Below are 27,955 nucleotides of genomic sequence, written 5' to 3'. Positions count from 1 at the left end.
TGTAACATCGGCATGATACGAAGGAGAGACGCGGCGGGACAAGAACTAAAGTTAAGGTGGCGAAAGTCCAAGTAGGGCGGGCAGGAGTGGTGATGGATGGGTCCAACAAACACCAACTTTCACCCTGGAGAGCGGCGTTTGTGTCCCGTAAGATTACAAAGCCAAACCCTGTTCTTTATTCCTAAACCTTACCACGTGCGTTTATTGTTGAAGGAAAAGGTTAATTTGTGGTGTTGTACTGATGTAGTGTGTTTATTTTGAAAGAGACTATGTAAACGTTAAATTTCCTGTGAAAACAGAAGTGTTTCTTGAAAGAAGACAATGCATGTAACAGGCAGAACTTGACTGTTGTCAACAACCAACGCACCCAGGGTACCTTGCACGTCATATCATATCTGGACCATGACCAAACATCAATATGTGACGAAGTCGGAGTGAGAATATGTTGTCTAAACCTCACTTGCCTGCTGTACCCAGGAACGTCTCGAACAATACAGGCAGAGGGCGGAGTCTATGTAGAAAAGTACACACTTCTAGTGAGTCATAAGTGGTGATTGAGAGGTCTAGACATTGTTTTTTGAAAATCCTGCAGTACACTGTTAACTGTGAGGTGCAGCTATAGAGACTAGGATTTTTGTCCAACTGTGAGAACTTCTTCTCGAAAAATCTGTAGTGTTTTCATTTAGGTTTTTCTTTTGTGCAAATATGTTTTGGAGTTTTGTCAGTTTTTATATCTTGTGATGACATTATTCCAGTATTCAACTTTTTCAAACACTGTCAAAACAAAGAGACATAAAGAGGAGGAAAAACTGATGGATGGAGAAAGGAGTCAGATGCCAAAAAAAAGAAACACAAGAAGAAATTTAAGAAAGAAGAGAGGGAGGGAAATGGAGAAGGGGGAGAAAAATGAGATGGAGGCAAGAAGGACACAAAGTAGAGAAGCGGTTAGAGAACGAGATCAGGAAAGACAAGGAGCTGAGAGAAGGTGAAGCAAAGGACAGAATGAAGAGAGGAGGGAAAGAAGGAGGAAGATGTAACTGTTGTAGAGATAAAAATAGAGAAAGATGATTGGCTCTGAAATGTTTAAGTGCCCAGGAGATGTGGCATAGCACAGACACACACACACACACACACACACACACAGACATGCACACACATACTGACCCAAGCGTAAGCTAGCACTGGTGTAAGAGAGTGGTTGTCCTCCCGCTGAACTCACAAACACACATACGCTTCACATGGTGTTCAGGACACTCCTGTTGGGATGAGCTGTCATCACCATGGTTACTGTCTGAGTTAGGACAGAACACATACATACACATACACACATACACCAAGTCAACCAAGCACACTAAGTCCTAAGTTCATATACTGGCAGATATGCATGTGTGCACTGCAAACGCCCTGTGTCAGTCTGTGTGTGTTTGTGTGTGTGTGTGTGTGTCCATAATTAATTTGCTTCTCACTCAGCCTCTCACTCTCTCAGTCAATCTCAGTGTCTCTGTCTCAGTTGGTCCTCCTGTGTTTCTGGTGCCAGAGCGCAGTCGGCAGGTTCTGGCAGCCCTGGTATTCTCGCCGCATCTCGCCATCCGTCAGAGGTGGCGTGGCATTGCAGGGGGCGCCGGCCAATGTCACATTTAAGAGGCCGGCCCATGGCTCCAGGAGGCGAGACATCCCAGGACCCTGATGATGACATCATAGGTGGGAGAGGTAATTAGAAGATTCAGTTTCAGTTTCAGTCAGAAACACTTGAGTCAAAGAAAACTTTTTTTCCATTTGCAGTATCATATTTGGCGGTATGGCTCTGTTCTGGGGCCCCTCTGCTTTTCCTATGCCTACACAGAAAGTCTAAGCTTAAGGTGGAAAGAGCACATCTCCCTGCCCTTCCACACGCCTGCATGGAAAGCCTAAGGCTAAGGACATTTGTGCTAAATTTGAGGAAACTCCCTTCAGGCTTTCTTGATATATCCATTTAAGTGAATGATACTGACACAAAGTCACAGTGACCCTGACCTTTAAACACCAAAATCTAATCAGTTAATTACTGAGTCCAAGTGAACATTTGTGCCGAATTTAAAAAAATTTCATCAGGTATCAGGATCACAACCCAACAACATACTGCCTTTGGCCACAGCTATTGTCGGCGCGGAGGAATAAGAATATAAACATGATGAATTACCTTTCCCAGGTGGTCCAGCAGGCAGCTCGCAGGGCTGATGTAGGACCAGCTGCCAGGGTTCAATCTCTGTTGGTTGTGGGTCTGCCGTGTCTGGCTTTGGATCAGAACCACGTTGGGGTGTTTCTGAGACCCCCGCAGCCTCTTTGACAGAACGCCGCTGTAGCTCTGATCCACAAACAGCAAAACACGAGTTGCCCTGCAGCCGGCCAGGTCGGCCAGCAGCTCGTTGACTGAATATCGCTCCTTCAGATCAGCCTGGAAAGAAATTAAATGGAGGAAGAGACTTGGTGTCAAAACATGAGGAATAACTTTTGAAAAGGAATTTTTGGTCATCTCCTAATATACATATTCTGATATGTAACCATAAAATGGAAAATACATGTCTGTTTTCGACTATGTTATCACTTATTCCTGGAATTGATTTTAGATGATGCCTGTTTGTTGTAATTGCTCAGGTAACCTGTATGTCTGGCTTCTATGCCGTGTTAATATCATATTATTTAGACCATTGTTACGAGCTGCTGATTGGGAAACACTGTTCAATTAGCCAGCCTCCTAGATGTATCCCCAAATGTTCCAGGGTGCTATGTTCCCCAGATTTATATGGTACATAATGGGAACATGGCAAGGAGTCCTATGTTCCCAATATCTTGTGTTTCCAGGGTCCTTTGTTTCCAAGGTCCATTCCCAATGTTCCCAATGTCTTATGCTCCCAGAATTCTATGTCCCCAAGGTCCTGTGCTCACAGGGTCCTAAGTTTCCCAAATGTATATGGTACATAATGGGAACATGACCAAGGGTCCTATATTCTAGATCCATTCCCATGGTCATATGTTCCCAAAGTCCTATTTTCCCAAGATCCTATGCTGCCAGGGTCCTATGCTCCTCAAACGTATATGGCATATGATGGGAATAGGACCAAAAGTTCTCTATTCCCAAGGTCCTATGTTTCCCGCGTCTTATGTTCGAGGTCCGTTTCCATGGTCATATGTTCCCAAGGTCCTAAGGATCCTATGTTCTCCAGTTCTACACATGTGCTATCTCAGGGTCCCTATGTTCTATGTGGGAACCTGAAAAAGATGTTACCCATTTCTGAATTTACTTCATATGTCATAGGCTAGGTTAGGGGACGATAATCATGATTCTGAGTCATGTAACTGCACTCAGCCTTAACGTAGGTACTCTTTATGTATGGAGAATGAATCCCAAATACATTTCAGCCCTAAATATAAAATAATAACAATTGATAAACTAATTAATTAACCAAATAAAATAATCTGTAAAAATAAATACACATTTTATGGTTAGCTAACATGTTTGTCGTATTATACACGCTAAATACCAGTTGTATGAACTTTATGATTCTCATCCTTCAGGTTTCACTTAAAAAATGTACTAACATCGGTATCACCAGATGTTGTGTGCTCTTAATTGTAATGTACTAACAAAAAACAAAATTCAAATTCCTGTTTATCAGGGTGTGTTTACAGCCATAATCGCAGCCTGCTGGACCCAGTGTGACCATGTTGAACATTTCTCTGTAATAACTGCTTTCAACCAGATGAGCTCATATCCTCATTCTGAGAAACAATGACAGGAATACTGTTGTCTGGGTGGTCCGTGTGTGTGTGTGTGTGTGTGTGTGTGTGTGTGTGTGTGTGGTCAGAGAAATCATCTTATCAGGCTGATAATGGCTCCCATGTGAGTCCGATACATCATTTTCCATTCAGTGTTTGGGATCTGCTTTAAAGACAAGTCTTTATCTGTGTGTTTCCTCGACACTGCTGCGTGATATCCCCTCACACACACACACACAAACAATTTTAACTGTCAGTATAGGGGAAAATACCAGTGTGCAACTTGAGTGGCAGCAACAATGTGCTACTAAGAAATGTGCACCTCTTTCCATTAAATTATTTTCTTCTATTCATCTTTTTCACTGATCACCATGTGTGCGTGTGTCTCTTACAATGCCGTTGAGGTTGGCGTCCCACAGCAGCATAGTGCCATCGTTGCGTGTTGGCGAGTTTAGGTAGATAACCAGTGTGTCAGCACAGTGCTGCTTCCTGCAGACGTACGACACATGGTTACGAATCACTGCTTTCTCCGTCGCTGAGTACACACCCTCTACGTCCTCTGTGGGGGGAAGGAAACAGGAAAGAGGAGTTAGAATGTTGTAGAGATGGTCGGTTGGTCTGTCCAATCTTTCATGGATCTTGTTTTGGAATCAAACAGAGGAAAACCTGCTCACAGCTAGCTTTTCTTTGTCTACTGCAAAATCAGTTTTATTTCTTATTTAGCTGGTCTTACTCCAAGAGTGTCAAAAGATGGCTCTTGAGCAGTGTGATACAAGGGGCACCTTTGGCGTCTGTATAACGTGGGCCAGGTTTTCAACCAACTCCAATTTAAACCCATCCATGTCATTATTAGATATTCAGAGCAAAGAACGTAGTATAAAGAGTGCCAAAGTCTGCTTAGGGTGGGTGGAAGGGGGATGGATGGGTCCAACAAGCACAGGACTTTGACCCAGGAGACTGGTGCTAGTGTCCCATGAGAAACGAAGGGTGCTTTCAGATCTAGTGTTTGCTTGCTTTGGTTCCAGTGAGGGACTAATTTTGTCACAAAGTTGTATAATTGCCTAGAGCTGGTTCGTGTTCTCACGACAGAATTTACAAGTTTGATTCAGTTCAATTGAACAAGTTCATTTGCCCCCCTAAATGCGGTTTGTTTGGGCAGGTGTGAACACAGCAATCACACTCAGGTGAGCACCAAATAACCAGACCAAGACCTTCTTGAAGAGGTGGTCTCAGTCCGGTTACAAATGAACTCTGGTGCGGTTCTTTGTGGTGAGAACGTGTTCCGACCTGGATCTGAACCAGCTGCAGTCACATGACACATTGTTTGGGTTAAACATGAGCATGTTACAGTCCTGGAGGATTATTAATGTGCACCTCCTCCTGTACTGCCTTAATATGCACATTCAGCACGTCCAGTGCATCAAAACATTGTTTTCTAGTTGGAGCCGCGCCTCGTTTTCAAACTGTATGGTTTGACTAAAATGAACAATGACAGCAATATAGTCCACGATGAGCAGCGCTAAAATCAACCTGCGTAGTTGTCCCTCCATTGTGACATTAGAAAGTGTCACATTTATCTTGCAAGTGTACTCTTCTTCAACGTTTGCTTTACTTCCTGGATTTTTCCCACATGGAAATTCTGACCAATCAAGAGCAGCTTTCTCACACAAGGTATTTTATCTGGTCCTCTTGTAAATGCTGCCGTGAGAACATGAACCAACTCTAGGCAATTATACAACTTTGTAACAAAATGAGTCCCTGATCCGGACCGAAGCAAGACAACTCTAGGTCCTCTGTTTGTTGGTTCAGTTGTTTGGTCCAAATCAGGGGTGACAGTGACAGTGAAGTAATAGTCTCACAGGATTTTTTGAACAAAATGTTTTTGCCATAAGCAACACAGTCCTACCAGGAAGCTGTCCACTGCTGGCAAAGAAGGTCTTGATGTGATCTTTATGGAAGCCGTTGTTCTGCAGCATCCTGTAGAACCTCTGAAGATTCTGAACATGACGCTGGAACGTCATCTGCTGCTGCCAGCCACCTGCAGTGTACACACACACACATTATCAAAGGGCACAGCAGTCCTGTCTGTATTAGCGGTTTGATTTTGATTAGCCACAACAGAGTGTCTTCTGCCAGAGAAACAGCAGCGCCAGAAAACCAGGCTCTGTGTCTGCCTAACATCAGCTTGGGGAGCCACACGCAGCTTGTTTTTGGGTGCTGAGTCACAATGTTCAGGTGGTGCAGAGACTTGTAAGCTGCTGTAACTGTGTTTAAGACTGATTGTGTTTTGTTCCATTAGGAAGATATTTAAGCAATATCACACGAGAGGGAGTGATGTTGTACTGTGATATCGTCATGGCTGTGATTTGGTCATAGGCACGAGGCCGCAGGCCGACAATCACAGCCATGACAACAGTTCAACAGTTAAATAAGCAAGGCTAATTAAGAAATGTTGAAAAATGAGGACAAAATAGATAATTTAAGCATTTTATTTGTCTTCCGCCAAAAAAAATAGTTTCCTCAGGACTCCGCTGTCACCGTTGCTATGTAACGCAGACATGGTGCGCCAGGCACTTACTCTTTATACACATTTATCTGCACGTTTCCATTAATTGTGCAGCCAGTGAAATAAGTCTCTGGTGACTGCATGGTGGACTGTGGCTTCACAGGCACAGCCGACTCTGCCTTCTGATCTGACAGTATGTTGCTTTTCTCCAAGTCATTGAGCTCCGCTGATGAAACACTGACAAACCTGGATGTGTGCTCAGATGGATTCAGCTTCTCCTCTCCCTCATCTTCCTCTGATGACCATTCATAGTTCAATTCAAAACTTATTTTAGGAAATAAATCCATATTTTTGGCTGTTTGACAGTGGATGAATTAATTAGCCTACAATGCAACTGCTGACCTAACTGACACTAACCGTCAGTTTTGATTTGATTGTTGATTGCAATCAGCTGTGAGGCGGAGTGATACATACACAGTGAAATAACCGTGATGTTGTACTCCAATATCATCATGGTTTTACTGTCTCTCGACCAATCAGATTGCAGGGCCGGAACTAACTGTTGTATAATAAGGCTTACATTGAGATACTGGGGGCGTATTTGACGAGATGGTCAGGTGTCTGTTGGGTGATTTCTGGTGAGAACAAGGCAAATATGAAAAAGCACACCCAAACTGTCGTACCTGAGATGAGCACAGCATGGTCACAGGTCTGGTAGAGCCGACAGGAGAGGTGAGTGGCCAGCGGCTGCTGGTGGCAGCGTCTGGTGTTTTTATTTAGCTCACAGCTTGAGACGGGCAAACTGGGAGAGCCCATCGGCAGCGGCTGAGGGCACCTCGCAAACTCCGCATGGTCTGTTGGAGCAGAAAGCAATGATGTCAGACAGCAATATCTAAATAAAGCAGAGCTTCAGCACTAAAACATTCAATTTCCTGACATCAGGTCCAATCTTTCTTGGTATGTCAGTGTGCTCAGTGGACAGTGGGTTTAATTGGGCACAATCAAAAAGTAAGGTATACTTAATCTCCACATGTTTACAGCATGCCAGAGGTGGGTTTGTGGTTTTATTGTGAGGATTGTCTATGTTTGCCATAACAGTACGATAACATTTTCCCAGCAGTTTTTCTCACGAGGCCCAGGTTGCTGGCAGAGGCTGCAGGTGTGGGTGGTCTTGGCATAACATGAGAATAATTCTGAATTTCACTCCAAAAAGCCTCCTACCAGGAAAAGTGCAACAGAATGCCTATCAACCTTAATTTTATTAGAGTGTTTTCCTCAAATCTAAAACATAATATAAACTCAACTTGATTGCTTGAAATGGATATTTTGTTACCAGGAGGAGGATGTATAAAGGGTGGGTTCGGTAGTTTCCAACCTGGGCTCTATTTTCCCATGTCTTTGTGTGTAAATGATTAATGGAAACAGCAAGTTTTGGCCCAATATTGAGCCTGAGGGCTGCAGCTGGCAGCAAGAAACAGGCTGCAATGTAGCCACTTGGGAATTGTTCGTAACGTCACTTCACGTTCACCAAAAGCACAAATTTTGCCATTGACAGGCTCAGATTGTTACTCTAAGTATTTGACCACTTATAGAAAGGACCCTACAGAGATCAACCTTTTTATTAAAGTTCCTTTTAGAGTAAGATCCTTTTTGTTTAACCAGAAATGGACCAGAAATTCCCATCACCAAACTCACCAGACTCCATTTAAATAAGCAGTAATTTTAGCGTGCATAGAGCCGGCATATTGTCACATCTAACTGGGTGAATTAAGGGTTCATTTCAACAAAAACAGAGCCGGTGATTGTTGGAACAGTGGGCAGATGAACAAAGACTGTTTGGAAGACTGTTTGGTAAGGATGGCAATGGTGATTTCTGGTCTCTTTCTGGTTAAACAAAAAGGATTTTGTCATGTCAAATTTGGCACTGATATTCCGGATCCCCAGAGGATGAATCCTAATGACTTTGGTGATCTCGTAACTTTTCTTTAACACCACCAACAGGTCGACATTTCTGGTTGTAAGTGAAATATCTTTACAACTATTGCATGAATTGTGATAAAATTTGATACAGACAATAAATCAATTAATTAATAATGTTGGTAATCCCTAAAAGTTTCATCTAGCTCATCTGTCATTAGGTCAAAATTAATACTTTGGTTTATAACCAAATACCTGGTAAAGGGAATGATTTAAAACCTACCAACACATCTAAGTCTCTGCGTTCGGTTGCTGTCTCCAACTCCGACCACTAGTGGAAGGAAGTGGACTTCACAGAGCCCTCCAACGGCCCGCTCCACCAGACGGCTCCCACTGCTGGAAGCAATGGTACTACCCCGCAGTGCCCCGCCTGCCAACCGACTGTGTCCATTACCCATGAGTCTCTCTGGCCCGGCTTGCCGACGCTTTAGCTGGTTCTGACAACGACCCTTCAAAGCCAGAGTCAAACACTCGTCACCTGAGGATACAGAAATTGGAAGACATGTTGATGAGAGCAGTGCAGCAAAGAGGAAGATCAATGGGGGGCAAACACTGTCCGCTTGGGCTCCCCATCTCAGCTGAAAAGGTAAAAATGTATTGTTGATATCAAACCAAATCAAATGTGTTACAGGCTCAACTGATTCTTGAGTCCCCCTCCTCCTTGTACTGTAAATCTATTCCAAGGGGCAAAGGGACACTCGAAACCGAGGGGTAGGGGTAAAAATAATACACATCGTTGGGCCTAAGATGGTTTTTCTGTAATTGTGCACATGATAAATAAAGAATCTGTACTTGAACTTTTCTTCCTCCCTCTCTCTCTTTCTTTCAGTCCTCACCAAGTTAAATGAGGTCTATAAAAAGTTTCGCTCTAAAAGACTTTGGTCCAAAACCATCTACAGGACCCAGCAGGGGGCACAGTGCTGTGTATGTGTGTGTGTGTGTATGAATAATTGACAGGTGTATGTTCGTGTAACACAGGGCCAAATTCACCTCAACATCTGGCCCTAACCTCTCTCACAGCGGGAGGTCAACAACTTGCACTTTGAAACACATCTCTTTTACAGGCCTTGTGAGGACTATCACAGAATACATGCACTTCCTGTCCCTTTCGACTATTTCTACATGAATAAAGCACTTTGGAAACGTTACTTTAACTCTCACTTTTGGCCTTTTATCGACACTAAAGCTTTTGTTTACCACCACCAAAAGTGGAGCTTTTTAGAAAAGCTCATGGTTGATTGTCAACGCTTTTACAAATATGACCAAAATACTCTCACTTTGCCTTCAGTGTCACGGAACAACTGCCTTGTTACTCCTCCTGAATTTCTCTGTAAAGCACCAGAGTATGATGTTGTGTATGATGGGCAGCTAATAGAGCTTGGTCTCACTCTGAAACCATCGAAATCCGACACTTGGGCAGTGACTTGTGGTGTCAGAAACCAACGAAAAAAGCTATCCTTTAACATTGGCATGATACACCGCCAGTTGACGTTATAGTTTAATGGCGCCTGGTGGCGTCAGCGGGAAACGTGGCAGGCCAAAGACGAAAGATAAGGCGGTGCAAGTCCAAGTGGGGTGGTAGATGGGTCCAACAAACACCAACTTTCACCCGATAGAGTGGTGCAGTGTCCTGTAAGATTCTACAGTCAAACCCTGTTCTTTTTTCCTAAACCTAACCACATGTTTTGTTTCCTAAACCTAACCATGTGCTTTTGTTGCCTAAACCTAACCAAGTGCTTTTGTTGCCTAAACCCAACCATGTGTTTTTGTTGCCTAAACCCAACCAGGTGCTTTTGTTGCCTAAACCCAACCATGTGTTTTTGTTGCCTAAACCCAACCATGTGCTTTTGTTGCCTAAACCTAACCACGTGCTTTTGTTGCCTAAACCTAACCACGTGCTTTTGTTGTCTAAACCCAACCATGTGTTTTTGTTGCCTAAACCCAACCAGGTGCTTTTGTTGCCTAAACCTAACCACGTGCTTTTGTTGCCTAAACCTAACCAAGTGCTTTTGTTGCCTAAACCCAACCATGTGCTTTTGTTGCCTAAACCCAACCATGTGTTTTTGTTGCCTAAACCCAACCAGGTGCTTTTGTTGCCTAAACCTAACCACATGCTTTTGTTGCCTAAACCTAACCACGTGCTTTTGTTGTCTAAACCTAACCACGTGCTTTTGTTGCCTAAACCCAATCATGTACGTTTGTTGCCTAAACCTAACCACATGCTTTTGTTGCCTAAACCCAACCATGTGCTTTTGTTGCCTAAACCTAACCATGTGCTTTTGTTTCTTAAACCCAACCAGGTGCTTTTGTTGTCTAAACCTAGCCACGTGCTTTCGTTGCCTTAACCTAGCCACATGCTTTTGTTGCCTAAACCTAACCGAGTCCTTTTGTTGCCTAAACCTAACCATGTGCTTTTGTTGCCTAAACCTAACCATGTGCTTTTGTTGCCTTAACCTAGCCACGTGCTTTCGTTGCCTAAACCTAACCGAGTCCTTTTGTTGCCTAAACCCAACCATGTGCTTTTGTTGCCTAAACCCAACCACGTGCTTTTGTTGCCTAAACCAACCACGTGCTTTCGTTGCCTAAACCTAACCGAGTCCTTTTGTTGCCTAAACCCAACCATGTGCTTTTGTTGCCTAAACCTAACCATGTGCTTTTGTTGCCTTAACCTAACCGAGTCCTTTTGTTGCCTAAACCTAACCATGTGCTTTTGTTGCCTTAACCTAGCCACGTGCTTTCGTTGCCTAAACCTAACCGAGTCCTTTTGTTGCCTAAACCCAACCATGTGCTTTTGTTGCCTAAACCCAACCACGTGCTTTTGTTGCCTAAACCCAACCATGTGCTTTTGTTGCCTAAACCCAACCATGTGCTTTTGTTGCCTTATCCCAACCACGTGCTTTTGTTGCCTAAACCTAACCGAGTCCTTTTGTTGCCTAAACTCAACCATGTGCTTTCGTTGCCTAAACCTCACCAAGTGCTTTTGTTGCCTAAACCTAACCATGTGTTTTTGCTGCCTAAACCCAACCATGTGCTTTCGTTGCCAAAACCCAACCATGTGCTTTTGTTGCCTAAACCTAACCAAGTGCTTTTGTTGCCTAAACCCAACCATGTGTTTTTGTTGCCTAAACCCAACCATGTGCTTTTGTTGCCTAAACCCAACCAAGTGCTAGGGTAGCATTCACATCGTATCTGGACATGGAAAGTCCATGACGAAAACGTCAATATCTTACGAGGTTGGAGTGAGAATGTGTTGGTGTTGTATGTTTTGAAAGCCCAGAGGAAGAAATGCAGTAGTTAAAACATGCTGGCTCTTTTCCTGATTTAGCCACGGCAATAAAGGCTTTTTTAATCCTTCCTCATTTTTCTATATTTTTTCGGAGTGCCTGTATCGCCTGCTTGTCCATCCTGTTGTTTCCCATTCTCCACGACACCCGACACAAGATTTTAATCTACGTTTGTATAGGTGCAAAATTGCGTTTCGATCATTTGTAAAAAATGTTATCAACTAGTCCAAGTTTACAGTAAATCCTCAGTGGTGCACTGAGACAAAAGAAAAAAGAGTTACAGATGACACACTTAAAAAATAATTAAGTGTGGATGGACACATAAGACATTATTGGATATACTCCTGTAAGTGAGGCCATGACTTGATTCAGGCTTTCAGACCTGAATGCCTTACCTGAACCCTCACTCTGAACATGAAGGACAGTTTTAGTAGAATAAACTGGAATCATCCTTCAATTTTAACTTGATATTGAAATATAATTCTGAAAGAAGTTCTAAAAACCCATAAACCTCAAGTTGGTTATCACAAATGCAATAACACACACACAAGCACACAGAGATATATCAGATGTTGCTGTGGGCATAAAGTGCTGAAGAGGTAGCTGCAGGTGGACCCCCACTGAAGCAGGAAAGTGTCTTTAACAATGAGCTATAAATGGAGCTTTCAGAGGGTGAGACCACGCACATCCAACTTTAACTTTCTCTTCTGCTTCAGCTAAAGGCAAACTACACTTACACATGCTATAAAAAGGCATACACACACTAAATATGCACACACAGACAGCGCACACATGCAGATACATGCACATTAGCTGCAGTACAAACTGTAATAGGGACTCAGCAAACACCTTATTTAAAGATTAACTGTTTTGGTTATAGAATATGAAGTCATACGTCAAACTTTTTGAACATGTTATTGTTCCTGCCACAGTGGTATTTGGACAAACTAATCATGATAAAAAGCTTAGATCCACGTGACTTGGCAGTTGAGAGCTGGATTACAGACCCCGCTGCAGTACCTCCACTTACATACCTGAACATTAACTATCTTGTTTTTGGACAGAGTGCATACCATAGGCTGTATGGTGCGTACACTTTGCTAATAGAGATAACAGAGCACGATTCTTGGAACATTCCAACCCCGTCTCACTTGGCGTGACGTAACTTCACATTCTCTGTTCCCTCATGTGCTGGTACGAGGGAAGGAAAGGAGTCCCTAGAAGGGAGTTTAAAGAGGCTGCTCTGAAGTTAGCATGCAGGAAAGCATCATGTAAACCAGTGATACTTAACTAGTGGCCTGTGGGGCATATCTGGACCACAACAGGATGCAGGGTAGCCCCACCTCCCAGCCATTTTCTAATTCACAATGAAACTAAAATTATTCACAATGGAAGTTTTTTGTACTTTTTTGCCAGAGAAGGATCCCCTGGACCCCTGACAGAGGTCCGAGCTAAGCCCCAAAAGTCCTTGGATCCTAGAAACGTCCCTGTGATCATCCGACCTGTGTGGGGCTTTTACAACTGGCCCCTGGCCTCCTGGCATTTTGCAAATGTGATCCTTGGGCAAAGCAACTTGAGGATCCCTGATGTAAACCATCCCTGAGGAGTTTTTCACCTTTGTGGCTTAAAGACTTTATAAACTCTCCTGATCCCCAGCCTTCTTTCCCTCTGCTGGCAGCCAACCTGTACTCTGGGCTGTGAGCAACTAGCTTCCACTTCAACCTGCAATCTGGTCCACTAACCTTGGGTTCCCCACCACCTTCCTGTTCAGAGCTGCAAGGCTGCTATCTTTGCGTCATGATCCCGTCTTTTCTGAGTATTTTAGCCGTTTGCCTCCAGCCTGCAATCCAGTTGGCTAGCCTCTGGCCCGCAAGCCTCCAGCTTGTACCCCAATTGGCTAGCTTCTAGCATGCTACCTGCAGCAAACTGGCCTTCAGCATAGTGGCCATCAGCATACTATCCTTCAGCCTGAACTTTGGCCCACTTACTTCAGCCTTCATCTCAGTCAGCTAGCCTCTGAAGGCCTGGATTGGAGTTAAAAACATTTACAATATTGTAAAGTGTAATGGACCTAGAACAGATCCCTGTGGCACCTCATTTGTGATTACTCACACTACTACTTTTGCTACTGTCCTCTGACTTCTATCACCACCACTACAATAACAACACCACTACCATTAGTGTCTTCTGACTTACCCAGGTAAATGCCATCCAGGTGGGAGCATCTCTTCTTCGTCACATTCACATCCACATAGAAGAGGACCACTGGGTGTCCAAAGTTCTCCCCGGGGCTCGGATCCAGTACCAGCACGGCATCATGGGCCGTGGAGCCGGGGAAAGGCTGCTGGTGTCTGTGGGAACCATCCCCTCCATTCAGCACCTGGCTGACACTAAAACCTCCCCGTGATTTGGAGCTCATGGAGCCACTTGAGGAGTCTGGTAGGATGGCCAGAACTTTGCCTGAGTTACCTAGAGGGTTTTGGAAGAATAGACTGTTACTAGGAAAATGAACTATACAAGACTATTGTCCATAAGTGTGTTATTGTAAACATAATGTAATATAATATAGGAATACCTCAGATCACTTTAAAAGAATCAACAAGGAATCAAACTCTGTAAAGTCACCCAATCGTTACTGATCACCACAGATACTCTTAGACCCAATAGGGAGATTACATATTGTATTAATATTATACTGACACCATTTGAGGTATACCATTTCAAACAATGACTTCACTTTGACTTTAACTATATTGAGTAACACTGTAACAGTATAATATATGACAGAAATAATTCCTATTTAACATGGTCACAATAAACTCAAACTGAGTTAAACATTTGAGAATATTTGTTCAATGTTTGATTTGTTAATGTTCAATTAGTATTAATTTTAAATTACTTTATATATTTATATTATAATTTCAAAACGTATTTATTATTTAAAAATAATTAAATACATGTTGATTTTAACTTTTTACACACAGACCTTTCCACAGCAGACATTTTGAGTTGTCATAGTAGAAAAAGCACAGGTGTTTATAATGACATCAACAATGGCTCTATTCTGTTCAAGTCTCCCAGTGAGCCATGAGAGTGTGACAGTGAGCCAGCATGCACAAAACTGAAGCAGCTAAACAGAGTTCAGACATCAGACATACTTTGACGAGTTAAAATGTCTTTTGTGACAAAAGGTCAATTCTTTATCCAAATTTTGATTAGCTGCTACATGAACAATCGATTTATTATGGAGATTTTAATCGCATTTTGTATTTGTTTTTGAACAATCACTGTTAGAATAAATGAATATAATGTTAGAATTTTAATAATGACACTAATCAAAACCAATCATATTTAAATAAATAGATCATTAGAATTAATATTAAGAGTACATTATGAAGTAGTCTGGCAAACTTGAACATTAAAGCTGGGGTAGGCAGTTTTCTTATGGCATCACTGGGCAAAGATCCCATAATAAACTTTGAGCATATTGTAATTCAAGTGGACTGAGAAGAAGCTAGACTTCTGCACCTCCTCTTGGCTCTGTGTTCAGGCTTTAGAAAATCTAGCCTTTGATGAGAGACTTTGGCCAATCACGCAGATGCGTGTGCACATCCATTGGTTAGAGGTCTGATTCAATGGCAGAAATTCCTTAAGAGAAAGTTGATATTCCAGCATTGGCAACAACTGCCTACACTGCAAAGCAACCCAAAAAAGGAAGACGGACTTATTAAAAAGAGTCTGAAAAAAAAACCAACAAACAAAAACACGTGTCAGTATCAGTCAAGAGTTTCAGAGTTGAAGAAAAAATGTTGCTAATAGTGTAGCCTTCTACGAACCAAAACCAAAGGTTCACAGCCGCAGCTTCAAGTTCACGTTTATGTAGCCAACAGTAGCGAGAGCCTTGAATCACAGTGTGTCATTAGCCTCGCTCCCCGCCACTATAGATCACCTTGCCGGTGAAGAGAGTGGGCAACAGCTCCCAGAGACTGACTTTTGGTCAGCGAACACAGTAACTCAAATCCAGCCAGCACAAACCCCAGTTCCAGGGAACCGGACAGCCCCGACTCCCCGCCGGATCAGCAAACTTTCTGTTGCTGCCGTTACACAGGTTAGACCCGGCGGTGCTCCTGGCCACCAGCCCGCTGTGACACCTTGCACTTGCAAGTTTGCACTGGCCGAATTCAAGCCACTACAGCTGCTGACCAAAGGTATGTAGCAGTATGGATGGCTAATTCACATCTCATCTGATAACAGAGATAGAGCGCAGGGGCAAGAGGGGCTGAACAAGGTGCTATGTGCAACTCTCCAGTGAAATAAGGTTAAATAAATCAGTGTGGGAATCAAGTGCCTTACGCCTGTGGTCATGTGGTGGTAGGGGCTTAGGGCAGAGAGGAGAGAGCTGCAGGAGGGTTACTTTCTTAAATTCCACCATCTTTGCTGTTGATAAGATTTCTGCCTACCTGATTTTTCCTTCTTAATACCTTTATTATTAGGCAGCTGATTTCATTGTATTTCCCACTTCAATATGGGCATTTAAACACATCTGAAAATAGTTTGACAGAAAACTTGAACATCTTTTGGTTGTACATTGTATAATTTGCCTCATCAGCTGCTACAAACTTCACCAAACTTCACTCAGTAATAAACCAACAAACCAACCCAGTGATGTGTGGCCTTTGCCCTCCCTACCTGCAGCCGTGTGCGGCTCCGACACGTAGACAGCCACGGCGGACAGTGGCAGGTGGGCGAGCCTCCTGCACTCGGCCTCGGACAGCGAGGACATGCGGAGGCACCGGTCCAGCTGGTCCCACTGCAGTGACTGGAGGCCTGAGCGGACCCAGCGCTCCAGCCGGCCCGGGGCCACGCTTCCTGTTGGGGCCACTGCTGCGATGTGGAGGACGAAGATGGAGAGAGGAGCTGCAAGAAGCACCAGGAGCCTCATTGTCACACCTGGGTCCTTCTGGGTCTCTCCTCTTGAATTTTCCTTTTAAACTGGATTCTTCTTCTTCTTCAGTCCTCCTTTTTTATTCTGCTTTTGTTCTTTAGTCCTTATTCTTTTGATTTGTCCTTGTTTCCCTCTTTACCCTCCCTTTTCTTCTTGGTTCATCCTTTTTTGTCTGCTTTAAACCGCCTTGTCCTCTTTTTCCTCCTTAGTCCCCTTTTATTCCTCTGGATCCTATTTATTCCTTTACTTTTGACTCTTCGCTCCTGTGTTTGTGTGGCTTCTTTTGATGCTTTTGGTTGGCCCTTGGACTTTTCCTTCAGCAAACTGCAAAATCAGACAGTTTTAATTCTTTTCTTCCCTCGCTTTCAGGATCATTTATTAAATCTCCAACCAAAAAGTGAAAATGAATTATTTTCCTTGATTTTTCTCAGCTGACAAACTGATATTCCTTCTCTAGTTATTTCCTTTTCTTCTTTTTTTATCCAGACTTGAGAGAGTGAAGTTCTCAAAACATCCTCCTCTTCTGTCTCTTAGTTTTCCGTTTTGTTCCACTTGTGTATTCCTCTTCTCGATTAGGAAAAATAGCAAAAGCAGGACACTTGTGGTTGAGCTTTTCTTCAGTCACTCAATCTTTGTTTTCATCTCTTTATCTTCTTCTTTTATCTCTTCTTTTCTTTGCATCTGAGCGGATGCAACATCCTCTTTTGGCTGTTCCTACAATGAAACACTCTTCTCTCTTTTCTCCCGTCAGTTTCTCTTCTTTATTCCTCTTTCCAGAGGGGGCAATAAATGAAATAGTCCACAAAGGCGTCAATTAAGACTTTTTCGTTGTTCTTGATAGACTTCTCTTCTTCTTCTGATTTATCCAGCTGAGCCAGAACAGTTTCAGACTCTGAGGTTAAAGATCATCCAGGAATCAGAAAATGTCATCCACATAACCTCACTTCTCAGAGGACAGATCCTGTTTTCTTCTTCTCCTCTCTCAGCTTGTCCTCCTGACGACTCATTGCTCTCAGTGACACTTGAGACTGGATCCTCCTCAGCTCTCAGGACAGAAGTGCTGCAGCTCAGCCTGCTCAGTGCTCAGCTTCAGTCTGCTCACTCCCTCCTCGTCTCTTTATCTCTCCCTCCCTCTTTCTCTCTCTCTGTCTGCAGGCTCTGACATGCCAGAGGGAAAGAAGGAGGGATATGAAGAGAGAAGAGTCCAGTAAGGAGGGAAGGATGAGTGGGTAAGGATGGAGAGAAAGGAGGGAAGGAAAGATGTGAGGAAATGAAGGAAGAAGGGAGAAGGGAAGACACTGGGGACCAAGGGGAGAGGCAAGAGTGGAGGAGAGGATGGATGACGAGAAGGAAGGAAAAGGAGGGAGTTGAGGGAGTGTTTTGGAAAGGAGGAAAAAGAGGAAAGGATGGAAGGAGGGAAAAGGATAGAAAAGTGGGCTGAAGTGAAAAGAAGAAGAGAGGGAGATGTCGAGAGGGAGAGAAGGTGGACAAGTAGGAAAGAGGAAAGGAAAAGTGAAATTCAAGATTTACTTGACTTTATTTACTTATTTTAATTATTTTTTTTATGTTTTTGTTTTTAATTTTTATTTATTTTATTGCAAATAAAGCTAATTGCATTTAATTGAACTGAATGAGAGAGGAAAGGATAGGAAACTGCAAAGAAGTGGGAACAAGAGAAACAGAGGAGAAGAATGAACAGATTAAAACGATGGCGAGGAAGAAAAAGAAGGACAGAGGAAAGGAAACATGGAGGAGGTGAGCAGAAAGGGGAGGAAAGAAAGGAAAAGAGATGAACTGCCAAAAATGAGAGAAAAGTAGAAGGAGGAAGAGAAAAAATGAAGAGGGGGGAAAGGAGAGAAAACTGAGGAAGTGAGGGAAAAAATGGAGGAGAGTGGAAAAGAGAGAAGAAGGATGAGAAGAAAAGGGAGGAAAGGATGGAAAAGAGAAAAGAAACAAAGGAGAGAGGAATTGAAAAAAGAAAAGTGAAGAGGGAAGGTGGAGGGAACGGTTGGAGGAAAGGAAGAGGAGTAAACTGTGAGGAAGTAAGAAGAAGATGGAGAGTGGAAAAGTCAGAGGAAGGATGAGAGGAAAAGAATGGAAGGATGAAAAAGAGAAAAGAAGTGGAGGAACGGGGAATTGAAACAGGCAGCAAGAGGAGGGGAAAACAAAGGGATGAAAAGGAAGCAGACGAAAAGAGAAAGGAAAGGATGAGAGTGAGGAAGAGGAAAAGCAAATATGGAGAGAGGAAGATGTAAAAATGGGACACAAGGAAAGGAAAGAGAGGTAAACTAGAGGAGCAAGAAGGGAGGAGAGGACACGAGCACAGACAGGAGGACAGGTCTCCTCTCCACTGAGCCCTCTAGTGGTGAAATATGTGATGAACAAGTAAGTTTGGTTCTCAGTTATGAGTTTAGGGCAAAGTGACCAGCTGAAGCTGTTTGATTGGATAAAAACACCTATTGGAAACCGAGGTCCCTGAAAGTTTTCTGTGCTGTCCACATTTTAGAAATGAAGTCCGGCCTATTAAGGAAGTGCTCCTGATTTTTAGTTAACAAGGTGTGATATTTTTCTAATTCACAATAAAGATAAATTGAATCACATTGGATTTTTTTTTTTACTTTGAAAGTAAATTAGGTGCTAGAGTGCATTCAAAACCTGAAAGCATGCTTGTTTATAAAAAAAATCCCCACAATATTCCCCCAAATGTGGCATGAACAGCCATTTCTCACTCATTCTTTCCCACCTAAAATATGTCCTACCAAAAAACAAACAAACAAAAAAAAGCGTTCAAAGATTTATTTATATTAAATAAATCTAATTCATAAAATATTTTGATCTGCCTTCATGCTTTGCAACTTCTACATTTGCCCTGTGCCAGAAAACACCCTTGTTGCTGACAAGAATTCACAAATTCAAACAATTAAAACTGTGTAAAAAGTCTTCAAAATCTAAAACTAACAGAGCATAGTGATAACATTGGTGTAAAAATGTATTGTTATAATCATTTTGTTTTATATTGTATTTAAATTCAAATGTTGGCCCTTAAAAGATGAATATAACTTCATTAGAAGTGCTAAATTATTTTTATTTTATTTATTTATTTTACTTTCCTTTTATGCCTCAGCACCAGCTGTGGCTGGAGGCATTATGTTTTGTCCGTCTATCCAGCCGTCCCATTCTTGTGAACACCATATCTCAAATTTCATAAATTTGACACAAACGTCAAATTTGACACAAACATCCACATGGACTGAAGAATCAATTGAGTAGACTTTGGCGGTCAAGGGTCAAAAGTGAAGGTGAGTGTAACCTCAAACTGACAAAACTTCACAAAAATGTCTAATAAGATATAATGATGCAGTGTTGACATTGTATTTCCAAAAAGGTCAAACAAAGGTCACCTTCACTGTGACATCAGAATATTCTGCATAAAACATTTTCCTGGCCTTTACTCAGCGTCATATCTCAGGGACAGAAGGAGAAAGGTGACTCTAATCTTGGGTGTCCACCTGGAAACTGTGCTGCTTGTGTAGATCTTCCATGTTTTCACAGACATGGATGTAAACTGTTTGAGAAACTTGACCGGTGCACGGAGGCACACAACCATGGGGCGGGAACTGTAGTTCTTTTCTTTCCTCCGTGCAATTTTTATTTATTAAATTGTTTTTAATTTTAATATTACACATTATGTGCAATTATCCTGCACAGCTGTCATATGCTCATATGTATATTCAAATATACATATTCTTTTTTCCATATGTACATAGGTAAAAAGGTGTGTAGTGTAAATAGTGTTGAATCTATAGTTGTGTCTAAATTTAGTACTTTATATTTTTCTAATTCTGATATATATCTTTCTGTATTTTATTTTTATTCTATAAGTATTCTATTGCCATTCAACCTGCTTTTCTATCTGTTTTGTTGAGCAAAATCCCGACGTTACATTTCGGCACAGCAGGTGGCGGCATACGCCTTTAACATTGGGTTGCAGCCCCCCAGAACAACGAGAGAAGAAGAAGAAAACCAACGAAGAAGAAGACGCGAGCCTCTTTGGGGCGCTCTTGTCGCTATAGACGATCTTCGTCCACGATGTTTCACTCGGACTTTTCAGCTAGCTGCTGCTGCAATGTAAGAACCTGAAACGAGTATCCCTGCGCCAGACCGACGGAACAACATGTCAGGAGCACTACAGGAGACGAAGTACGTATTAAAATACTTTTATAAACTGATAACGAGGCTGTGTTACCGTTGACAGTCGGAGGTCTTTGATAACGCTCAATGTCAGTTGGTGTTGTGTTGGTTGTTGCTAAGCTAACGCGGTGTGGACGAAGCAGTGGTAAACACACACACACATGGACACACAGCAGTGTTCGCCGACAAGTCCGGTTTAATTAACCGTAAGGACGAGTGTACTGATTTCAACAATACATTGGTGTTGACCGTTAGTCTCACTCGAGCTAACGTTTTTATTTTAGCTAACAGATTTGTTAGTCAGCAAACGTTGAGCTAAGCGCGAGGCGGCGCGTCCTGGACACGCACGTGAAACTACTCTTCTTTCTGGACATCCGTCACGTTGACAGCAGTGAGGGCTGCTTTCAGCACACGGTGCCATGCCTGCTGAAAAGAGGATTTAACAGACTTTAATCATAGATTTAAACGGCTAACTAGTGTTAGCATCCGCAGATGTAATGTACGATATCTTTCTTTAGTGATGACGCTTCAGTTTAGCTAAGTCACCTCACTTAGCTAGCACACAGAGCCGTGATTTCAATTATGTGTCTTTTTTAATATTAATACAGCTGTCCAAACCGTTCACAGCTCGTTGTCAGATTGTATCATACAGCTAAAGAAGCAGTGTCCCAACCTTCAGCATCACAACACCAGCCATTACAGTGTGGTTTAACTTAGTAGCTATTGTGGAATAATGGTTGCTCAAAGATGAGTCATTTAATTAGACTTAATTAGTTAGCATTCAGGTTGATATCTCACTTGTAATGTTAGCTATGTTAAAGAGGAACTAACCCCAGTTTAAAAATGCGTACATGTTATTCCCATGGTCCAAGACAGCACAAAAACATTGGTTAACATGAACTGTCTCCTACATCCAAAAACTAGAGTGCCTAAACTCAAATTTGTGATGTCACCAAGTGAAAAGTCACTGGTGAAAGATGTTATACAGTGCCACCAGAAAGTATTCACACCCTTCACTTTTTCCACATTTGGTTATGTTACAGAATTATTCTAAAACTGATTCGAGCATAGCTTTCTTTTAAGAAATCTGCACAAAAAAGCCCATAATGATTAATGAAAACCTCTTTTCAGACGTTTTTGTGTGAAATAACATATCGTGAAGAGAAAAACTCTTTCCAATAAATGAAGAAAGTTGTTTGTTTCCTTTTCTTGTTCAGATTTGTAACAGGTGAATCAGTGGCAGTGATACAGTGAGTTTAATCTCTCATCTGTCTTCACTCTGTATGAAACTCAGTTTGCGCTGTCCAGTCAATAAAAGACTTCCACGAAGGCTGCACTTGTGTATCCTCGCTTCCCTCCCCCCCCACTCCTCGACTCCTCCGAGTGCATTTAACGAATTGAGACGTCCTACCAGATGGTGAGTCACAATCGATTTCCGGGTCAAGTGATCGAGGATAGAGGATGGAGGAGTCGAGGAGGGATATTGGGATGAACCCCAGATTTCAGTACCCATCCCTAGTGATACACATCAAAAGCCCTGATTGGCAGCCAGTGTGAGGGATGATTACATTTAAAGGGAGAAAGCTGTGTGCGGGACAGTGGATTGCTTTATTGTACAGAGCAAATTAGAAGACGACCTACCACCGAAAGACAGTAGACAGTATCAAGAAAGCTACCTGTCTTATTGTTTCTTATTTTTATTGTCTTATGTCATGATGGCACACGCTATAGAAGCTATTGTGCACAGTTATAAATATAGATATATCTTGCGATTTTAGCTTGCCCTTTGGTGTGTCTAGGGCACAGAAAGTTTGAAAACCACTGTTACAGATGACACTGAGAGCATCCAGGGGAATGTTCGGAGTATATCGGTACAGTTACTGTCAAAACTGAGAATACTACAACAGCGTAAAGCTCATTTGGGTATATAAAAAAAGAAGGCAGTCATTCTGTGGGTCCACAAAATCAGGCTCCCATTCATTATCTATGGAGCAGCTGCAGACTTTATACTCTATTACATCACATGTTTAAAAGTTATTTCTCTGGTTTCTGGCTTTGAGAGAGAGTATCTCATGTTCACAAATATTGACTGAACTTTCCTCAGCTGTGGAAATAACCTATTGGAAATCTGAATTTATGAGGTGTTCCTCTTTACTGTTTTCATTGGCTAAAGTAGTGCTGGTTGAATATGTCTTTGTTAAAAGGGGAGCTCCTTCCTTTTGCTACCTTTCCAACAATAACAACTTGAGAAAGTTGTTTTTCAGAACAGGTAAAGGGATAACAGATTTTTTTGAATTTTAAGATATTATATGACACAGTAATACTGGGGTTACAAGTACAGGAGGAAGATAAAGTAATAAAACTTATAAAAAAAAAAAATCCAGTCAGTTATTAGTTCATGGGATTTAATTTAACTTGATACATGAATTTCATTCCATAGTATATAATTTACTGATGATTGATAAATTTAAGTCAGAGAATTAGGTTTGCAACAGTCTGAGATTTTCACAGCATGATAATTGTTTAAGAAAGTATCACAGTTTCACAGTATACGCCATTACAAAATTACTATTGTCATTATCAGTTATAATGATCCTGAATGGAATGAAAACAGTTTTCTTTTGGTTCAACAAATGTTTTGTATGATAACCGTGAACTTTCATACCATTATACCCTGAAACTGGTATACTGCTGCAACCCTACAGAGGATACATCTTACCAACGTAGGACAAGACAGCGGGTGTCATAAATACCAACACGTGGATGTGCAAGTACACATGCATACATGTATATTCCAACACATTATTCTGCATACCCATGTACAAAAAGAGATATAGGTACACTAAATATCATTATACTTAAATAGGTGATTCATGTTCTTATCATAATTTCTCGTTCTTAGATGACTAATTCTCTCAGACTGACTCTGCTTCTCTTCTTGTGTACTTTCAGTGGTGAAAGCTGTTGGTGTATCGGCTCCTTTGAATCAACTGAGGGAGATATGAGAATTTCAAGGACACTACTTCCTCCTCTAAGACCTGACACCACGGTGTGAGCCAAGTATCCAGTCTTAGTCAGTCTGAAGCTTACATTTCATCCCTAGAGTTGTTAAGAAGACGGAGGAAAACTGCTTCTGTATTTCTCTGCCTCAAGACCCCTTCTTGACTCTTCCTCAGTCTCAACATCAAACTCTAAAACGCTTAGTTAAAGCAGAAACCACTTTGCCTCAGGAGAAAAACCTTTTGTGCCTGCTTGTCTTAGCCTCGCGTGAAGGCTTCAATCTCTGCATCACTACCAAGAGTTGACAGTCCTGCCGGTTCTCCACCACAGGCGTTTGGCTCAAGTGTTGTACTGCTGTCACTGCATCTGTGGCGGCAGTTATGTTTGCTGTTGGTCAGGAGTTATCAAGAACTTGTAGTCAATCTATAGTGACCAACAGGAAGTTTACAACTCTATCCCACTGGAGCTGACATCTCAAGAGTAATTCCTACAAAAGAAACACTTACTGAGAGGAGAGCTACCAGGAGGAACAGGAAAAAGAAGGCTTCTCCACCTCAGGCTTTGGTATTGTCTCGACTGTTAATTCCTATCCTGCCTATCAATTCCCACCCGCGACCTCTGCCCCTAAACTCAACCTGTCAGACATAACCACATCTTTGTTGAGCGGTGCCATGCCCACCAATCAGTCTTCCCCCTGGGGTGGGGCAAAGCTCCGGGCTTGCTCCAACGCAGATAGTCCCACCACTACAACCTCTGTCAGTACACATGCCAAGACAGTTGCGGCCACAAAAGTGCCTTTAACGCTGACGTCCCTCGAGTTGTCCAGGAGAAAGGATCAAGCCAAACCTCTCTCCTCTAATGTTGCCTCATTTGCTTCCCCCTTGAGGCAGAAAGCAGTGGCCCCATCTGTGGTTCCTGTAGGGGCGAATGGGGATGAAAATAAAACTAACACCCAGAGCCGATTCACAGCTGTGCCAGATGGGACTCCAGACCTGCCACAACAACCCAATGGCATTCAAAACACAAACCAGGTACTGACAGCAGGACTGAAGCAGGCTGGTAGCAGCCTCGCAGAGACCAGTACCCCTTCCTTTATCCCCAAGAAGGTGCGCCAGATTGGGTTTAATGTCCAGCTGATGGGCACTATGCAGGAATGTGTGTCGCTGCAAACGTCGCAACCTGGAAACAGTTTGGCAACAAGCAGATGTCAAGCTGCCACGGGTGATGGGCCGCTGGGATTGGAGTCATTATGTCATCAAGACCTGGTTATCAAAGGACAGCCCACTCTGCAGCAAACATACAAGCTCATGGTGAGTATTGATGTTTCCCAGTTTGAGCACAGCAGCAAAGTTTGAGTGGAAATACTTTAAAAAAAAAAAAAAAAAAAAAAGAATGTTGGAATTTCAACTCTTAAAGATGGGGTTGGCAGAAATATGTAGCTTTCCTCTCTCTGTCCTAAACCCTTCACTTATGCACGCACTTCATACCCATTGTTCCCATACATTGATTTATTTAATTTTATTTCATTGTAGATTTCTGTCTCTGGTTATGAGACCACAAATGAGACAAGAGTTAGCTTGCTAAGCACTCCACGATCCCTCCGCCTCACTTCCTGTCATTGTGGTCTGCTTCGCTGGGAGAAGAGTGAGCATTAGCAGCTCAGGAAACATACCTTCGGTCAGCAGCTGTAGCGGCTTGAATTTGGCCAGCGCTAGGTGTCACAGTGGGCTGTTGGCCAGCAGCAGCGCCGGGTCTAAGCTGCGTAACGGCAGCAACAGAAAGTTTGCGGGGAGTCGGGGCTGTCCAGTCCCCTAGAATTGGGGTTTTTCGCTGGCTGGATTTGAGTTACTGCATCAGCTTACTGGGGGTCACCCTCCGGGAGCTGTTGCCTGCTCTTCTCTCGGTGTGGTGGTCTGTAGCAGCAGGGAGTGAGGCTAAGTACACATTGTGATTTGAGGCTGCTCTAGCTATTATTAGCTACAAAAACGTGAACTTGGAGTCGCAGCCGTGAGCGTTTGGCTCTGGTTAGCAGAAGACTAAACTATTAGCAATATTAATAGGTTGATTTTTGCAGCTCTGGCTGTCCATTTAGAACAACCGTGTACTGGACATCTGAATCTGTGTCACGCATTAGTCAGTGGCTTCATAGTATTAAATATATTTACTACACCGGAAAAACGTGGTTTCATATATGATATTCTGGTATCAGTGTGTATGACTGCTGAGAAGTAACGAGACAAATGAAACACAGATATGCCAAACTAGGTTTGAGGTAAGTGTGACCAGCATCGTGTCCACCAGAAAGCATAGACAATTGACATCTGATCTTTCCCTGTTTTGTGTTCTCAGCCTGAAGCTGCAGACTGTTCCTCCTCGCCATCAGTGCCTCCTCTGTGCCTTACTCTTTGCGAACATCAGGGGGCAGCATTGGGAAAGGATGCCTCCAGCCTGGACAGCACAGCAGTAGGAACAAGAAGCACATCAGGGGAAACAACAACAACAACAACTACAAGAAGGAGCCACTCTGCTAAACAAGCAACAAAATGCAGTCAGACCCAAAACGGCTGCACAACAGTAGCTGCTTTAAACAATCAGTTGGTAGTGAGAGGTGGTCCTCCAGCAACAACAAACAGCAAACCCCAAACAGTAGTACCACTTGACTTAAAGCAGGCTCCAGCAAATCAGTGTTTACCGGGTCGCACCTTGTCGACATGCAAAAGAATCAGCCCTCCAGCAGTCAGTCCCTTTCCACATGGCCCCATGCCAAATGTGCACATTGCCAATGTCAGTGCCACTCAGGAGAAGCAGGACACACCGCTGGATGCCATCACAGGTAATCAGAATTATTGGTTTACTGTGAAACATACTTCAGCTTTCAAAGAAAACCCAGGACAAGAAAATAGTAGATTGTCTTATTATTTTACAGAAATATTCATGATTACAGGGAGTGATAATACTGACATTATGATCAGAGGCCAAAGCAATAATAACTTCTTGATAAAACATTGGTAATTCTTCTCTTTAGAGACACAAAACTATTGTTCTCTCAAGGATGTGTACAAAGCAGAGTGATTTTGTACATAACTACACCTGGCACGTATCTCAGAAAGCAGGTTTAGTAAAAAATCTGACTTTGAAATTGACGTGACACAGCAGAAAAACATCGGCCGCTGTCATTGGTTAGTGTTATTTTCTTTTCCTATAGGCCAATCGCCGTCAGCAAGGTAAATATTGTCGGATACAGATGTTGAGCTGATAAATTGGTGCATCCCTTAAATAAAGATATTGTAAGCTTGGGAAAGGGCTGCAATTCATGTAGTTAATTTCCGTCTCTGCAGCACAAAGACTCTTGCAAAGCTAAATTATTTTAACTTTGTTTAAGAAAGCATGTCCACAATGTGTGAAGAGTGGCCTTGTTTTAAAGCCCCTGAAAACTTACTTTCTTAATCAGTTTCTTACCATAATCAAACCACTCCCACACAGTCCAGATGTAGCAGTTTTATTTACATTGATAGTTCCTTATTAGAAACTAATATAGTATTTAACATTTTACAGAAATACTTATTATTTAAGATTAAGAGTGCTTTCACACCTGCCCTGCTTGGTTCGGTTCAATGAAACTGAAATTCGTTTGCCCTCCTAAATGCGGTTTGTTTGAGCAGGTGTGAACACAGCAATCACACTCATATACGCACCAAAACAACCGGGCCGAGACCTTCTTGATGAGGTGGTCTTGGTCCGGTTCCCACAAGGAAGTTCTGACAAATCAAGAGCAGCTTTCTCACACAAGGCATTTGATCTGGTCCACTTGTAAATGCTGCTGTGAGAACACGAACCAACTCTAGGCAATTATACAAAGTTGTAACAAAATTATTCCCTGATTCAGACCACAGGAGACAACTCTAGGTCTAAAAGCAGCCGAAGTGTTCAGGGAGTTTAAAGTGATGAAATAAACAAGTTCAAGGAGGAGTCTGTGCTATACAAGTAGCCAATGTGAAACTGCAAATGGACCTTTACAACCAGACTCTCTTTCCCTCACAGCTGTGGCCTCCAGTCCTGCAGGAGCCTTGGTTGGCTCTGTGACCACTCAGATTTCTGCCATCCACCTAACCAGGGATGGACATCCTGTGTCCATGTCGGCTTCACCCCCATTCATTTCTTCACCCTCGCCAACAGAGGAGTGTCTAAATGGAGAGACTCAGCTGTCTGGGTGAGCAACAGCTAATTGTTTCTTAATCAATAAATGTTCTTTTTTCCCCCTCTTCTAATTCTCACTCTGATTATTTCAACTTATAT

The 27,955-nt window shown here is 42.6% G+C and overlaps 2 protein-coding genes across 2 annotated transcripts in view; one reads left to right on the top strand and one right to left on the bottom strand.

Annotated features, from left to right (window-relative positions):
- Positions 1-687: 687 nt before the first annotated feature.
- LOC117250148 (uncharacterized) lies at positions 688-16,604 on the bottom strand. The gene is made up of 8 exons (XM_033616185.2): positions 16,213-16,604; positions 13,720-13,992; positions 8,463-8,717; positions 6,946-7,116; positions 5,663-5,794; positions 4,149-4,315; positions 2,180-2,434; positions 688-1,683 (listed from the first exon to the last, which is right to left on the bottom strand). Exons 1-8 carry the CDS (start codon positions 16,463-16,465, stop codon positions 1,507-1,509), a joined length of 1,683 nt encoding a protein of 560 aa, XP_033472076.2. The 5' UTR covers positions 16,466-16,604; the 3' UTR covers positions 688-1,506.
- A 3,898-nt stretch (positions 16,605-20,502) lies between these two features.
- ttll4 (tubulin tyrosine ligase-like family, member 4) overlaps positions 20,503-27,955 on the top strand; it is a 28,016-nt gene continuing 20,563 nt past the window's right edge. Inside the window, exons 1-4 of the mRNA XM_033617289.2 lie at positions 20,503-20,668; positions 23,612-24,969; positions 26,009-26,492; positions 27,701-27,869. Coding sequence (XP_033473180.1) covers positions 24,331-24,969; positions 26,009-26,492; positions 27,701-27,869 — 1,292 coding nt within the window. The 5' untranslated portion in view covers positions 20,503-20,668; positions 23,612-24,330. The remainder of the gene's footprint in view (positions 20,669-23,611; positions 24,970-26,008; positions 26,493-27,700; positions 27,870-27,955) is intronic.

Source organism: Epinephelus lanceolatus, chromosome 14 (assembly GCF_041903045.1).
Source record: "Epinephelus lanceolatus isolate andai-2023 chromosome 14, ASM4190304v1, whole genome shotgun sequence".
In the NCBI taxonomy this organism is placed as follows: Eukaryota; Metazoa; Chordata; class Actinopteri; order Perciformes; family Serranidae; genus Epinephelus; species Epinephelus lanceolatus.
The sequence above is the reverse complement of the archived record's forward strand: the minus strand, read 5'-3'. Positions and strand labels throughout refer to the sequence as shown.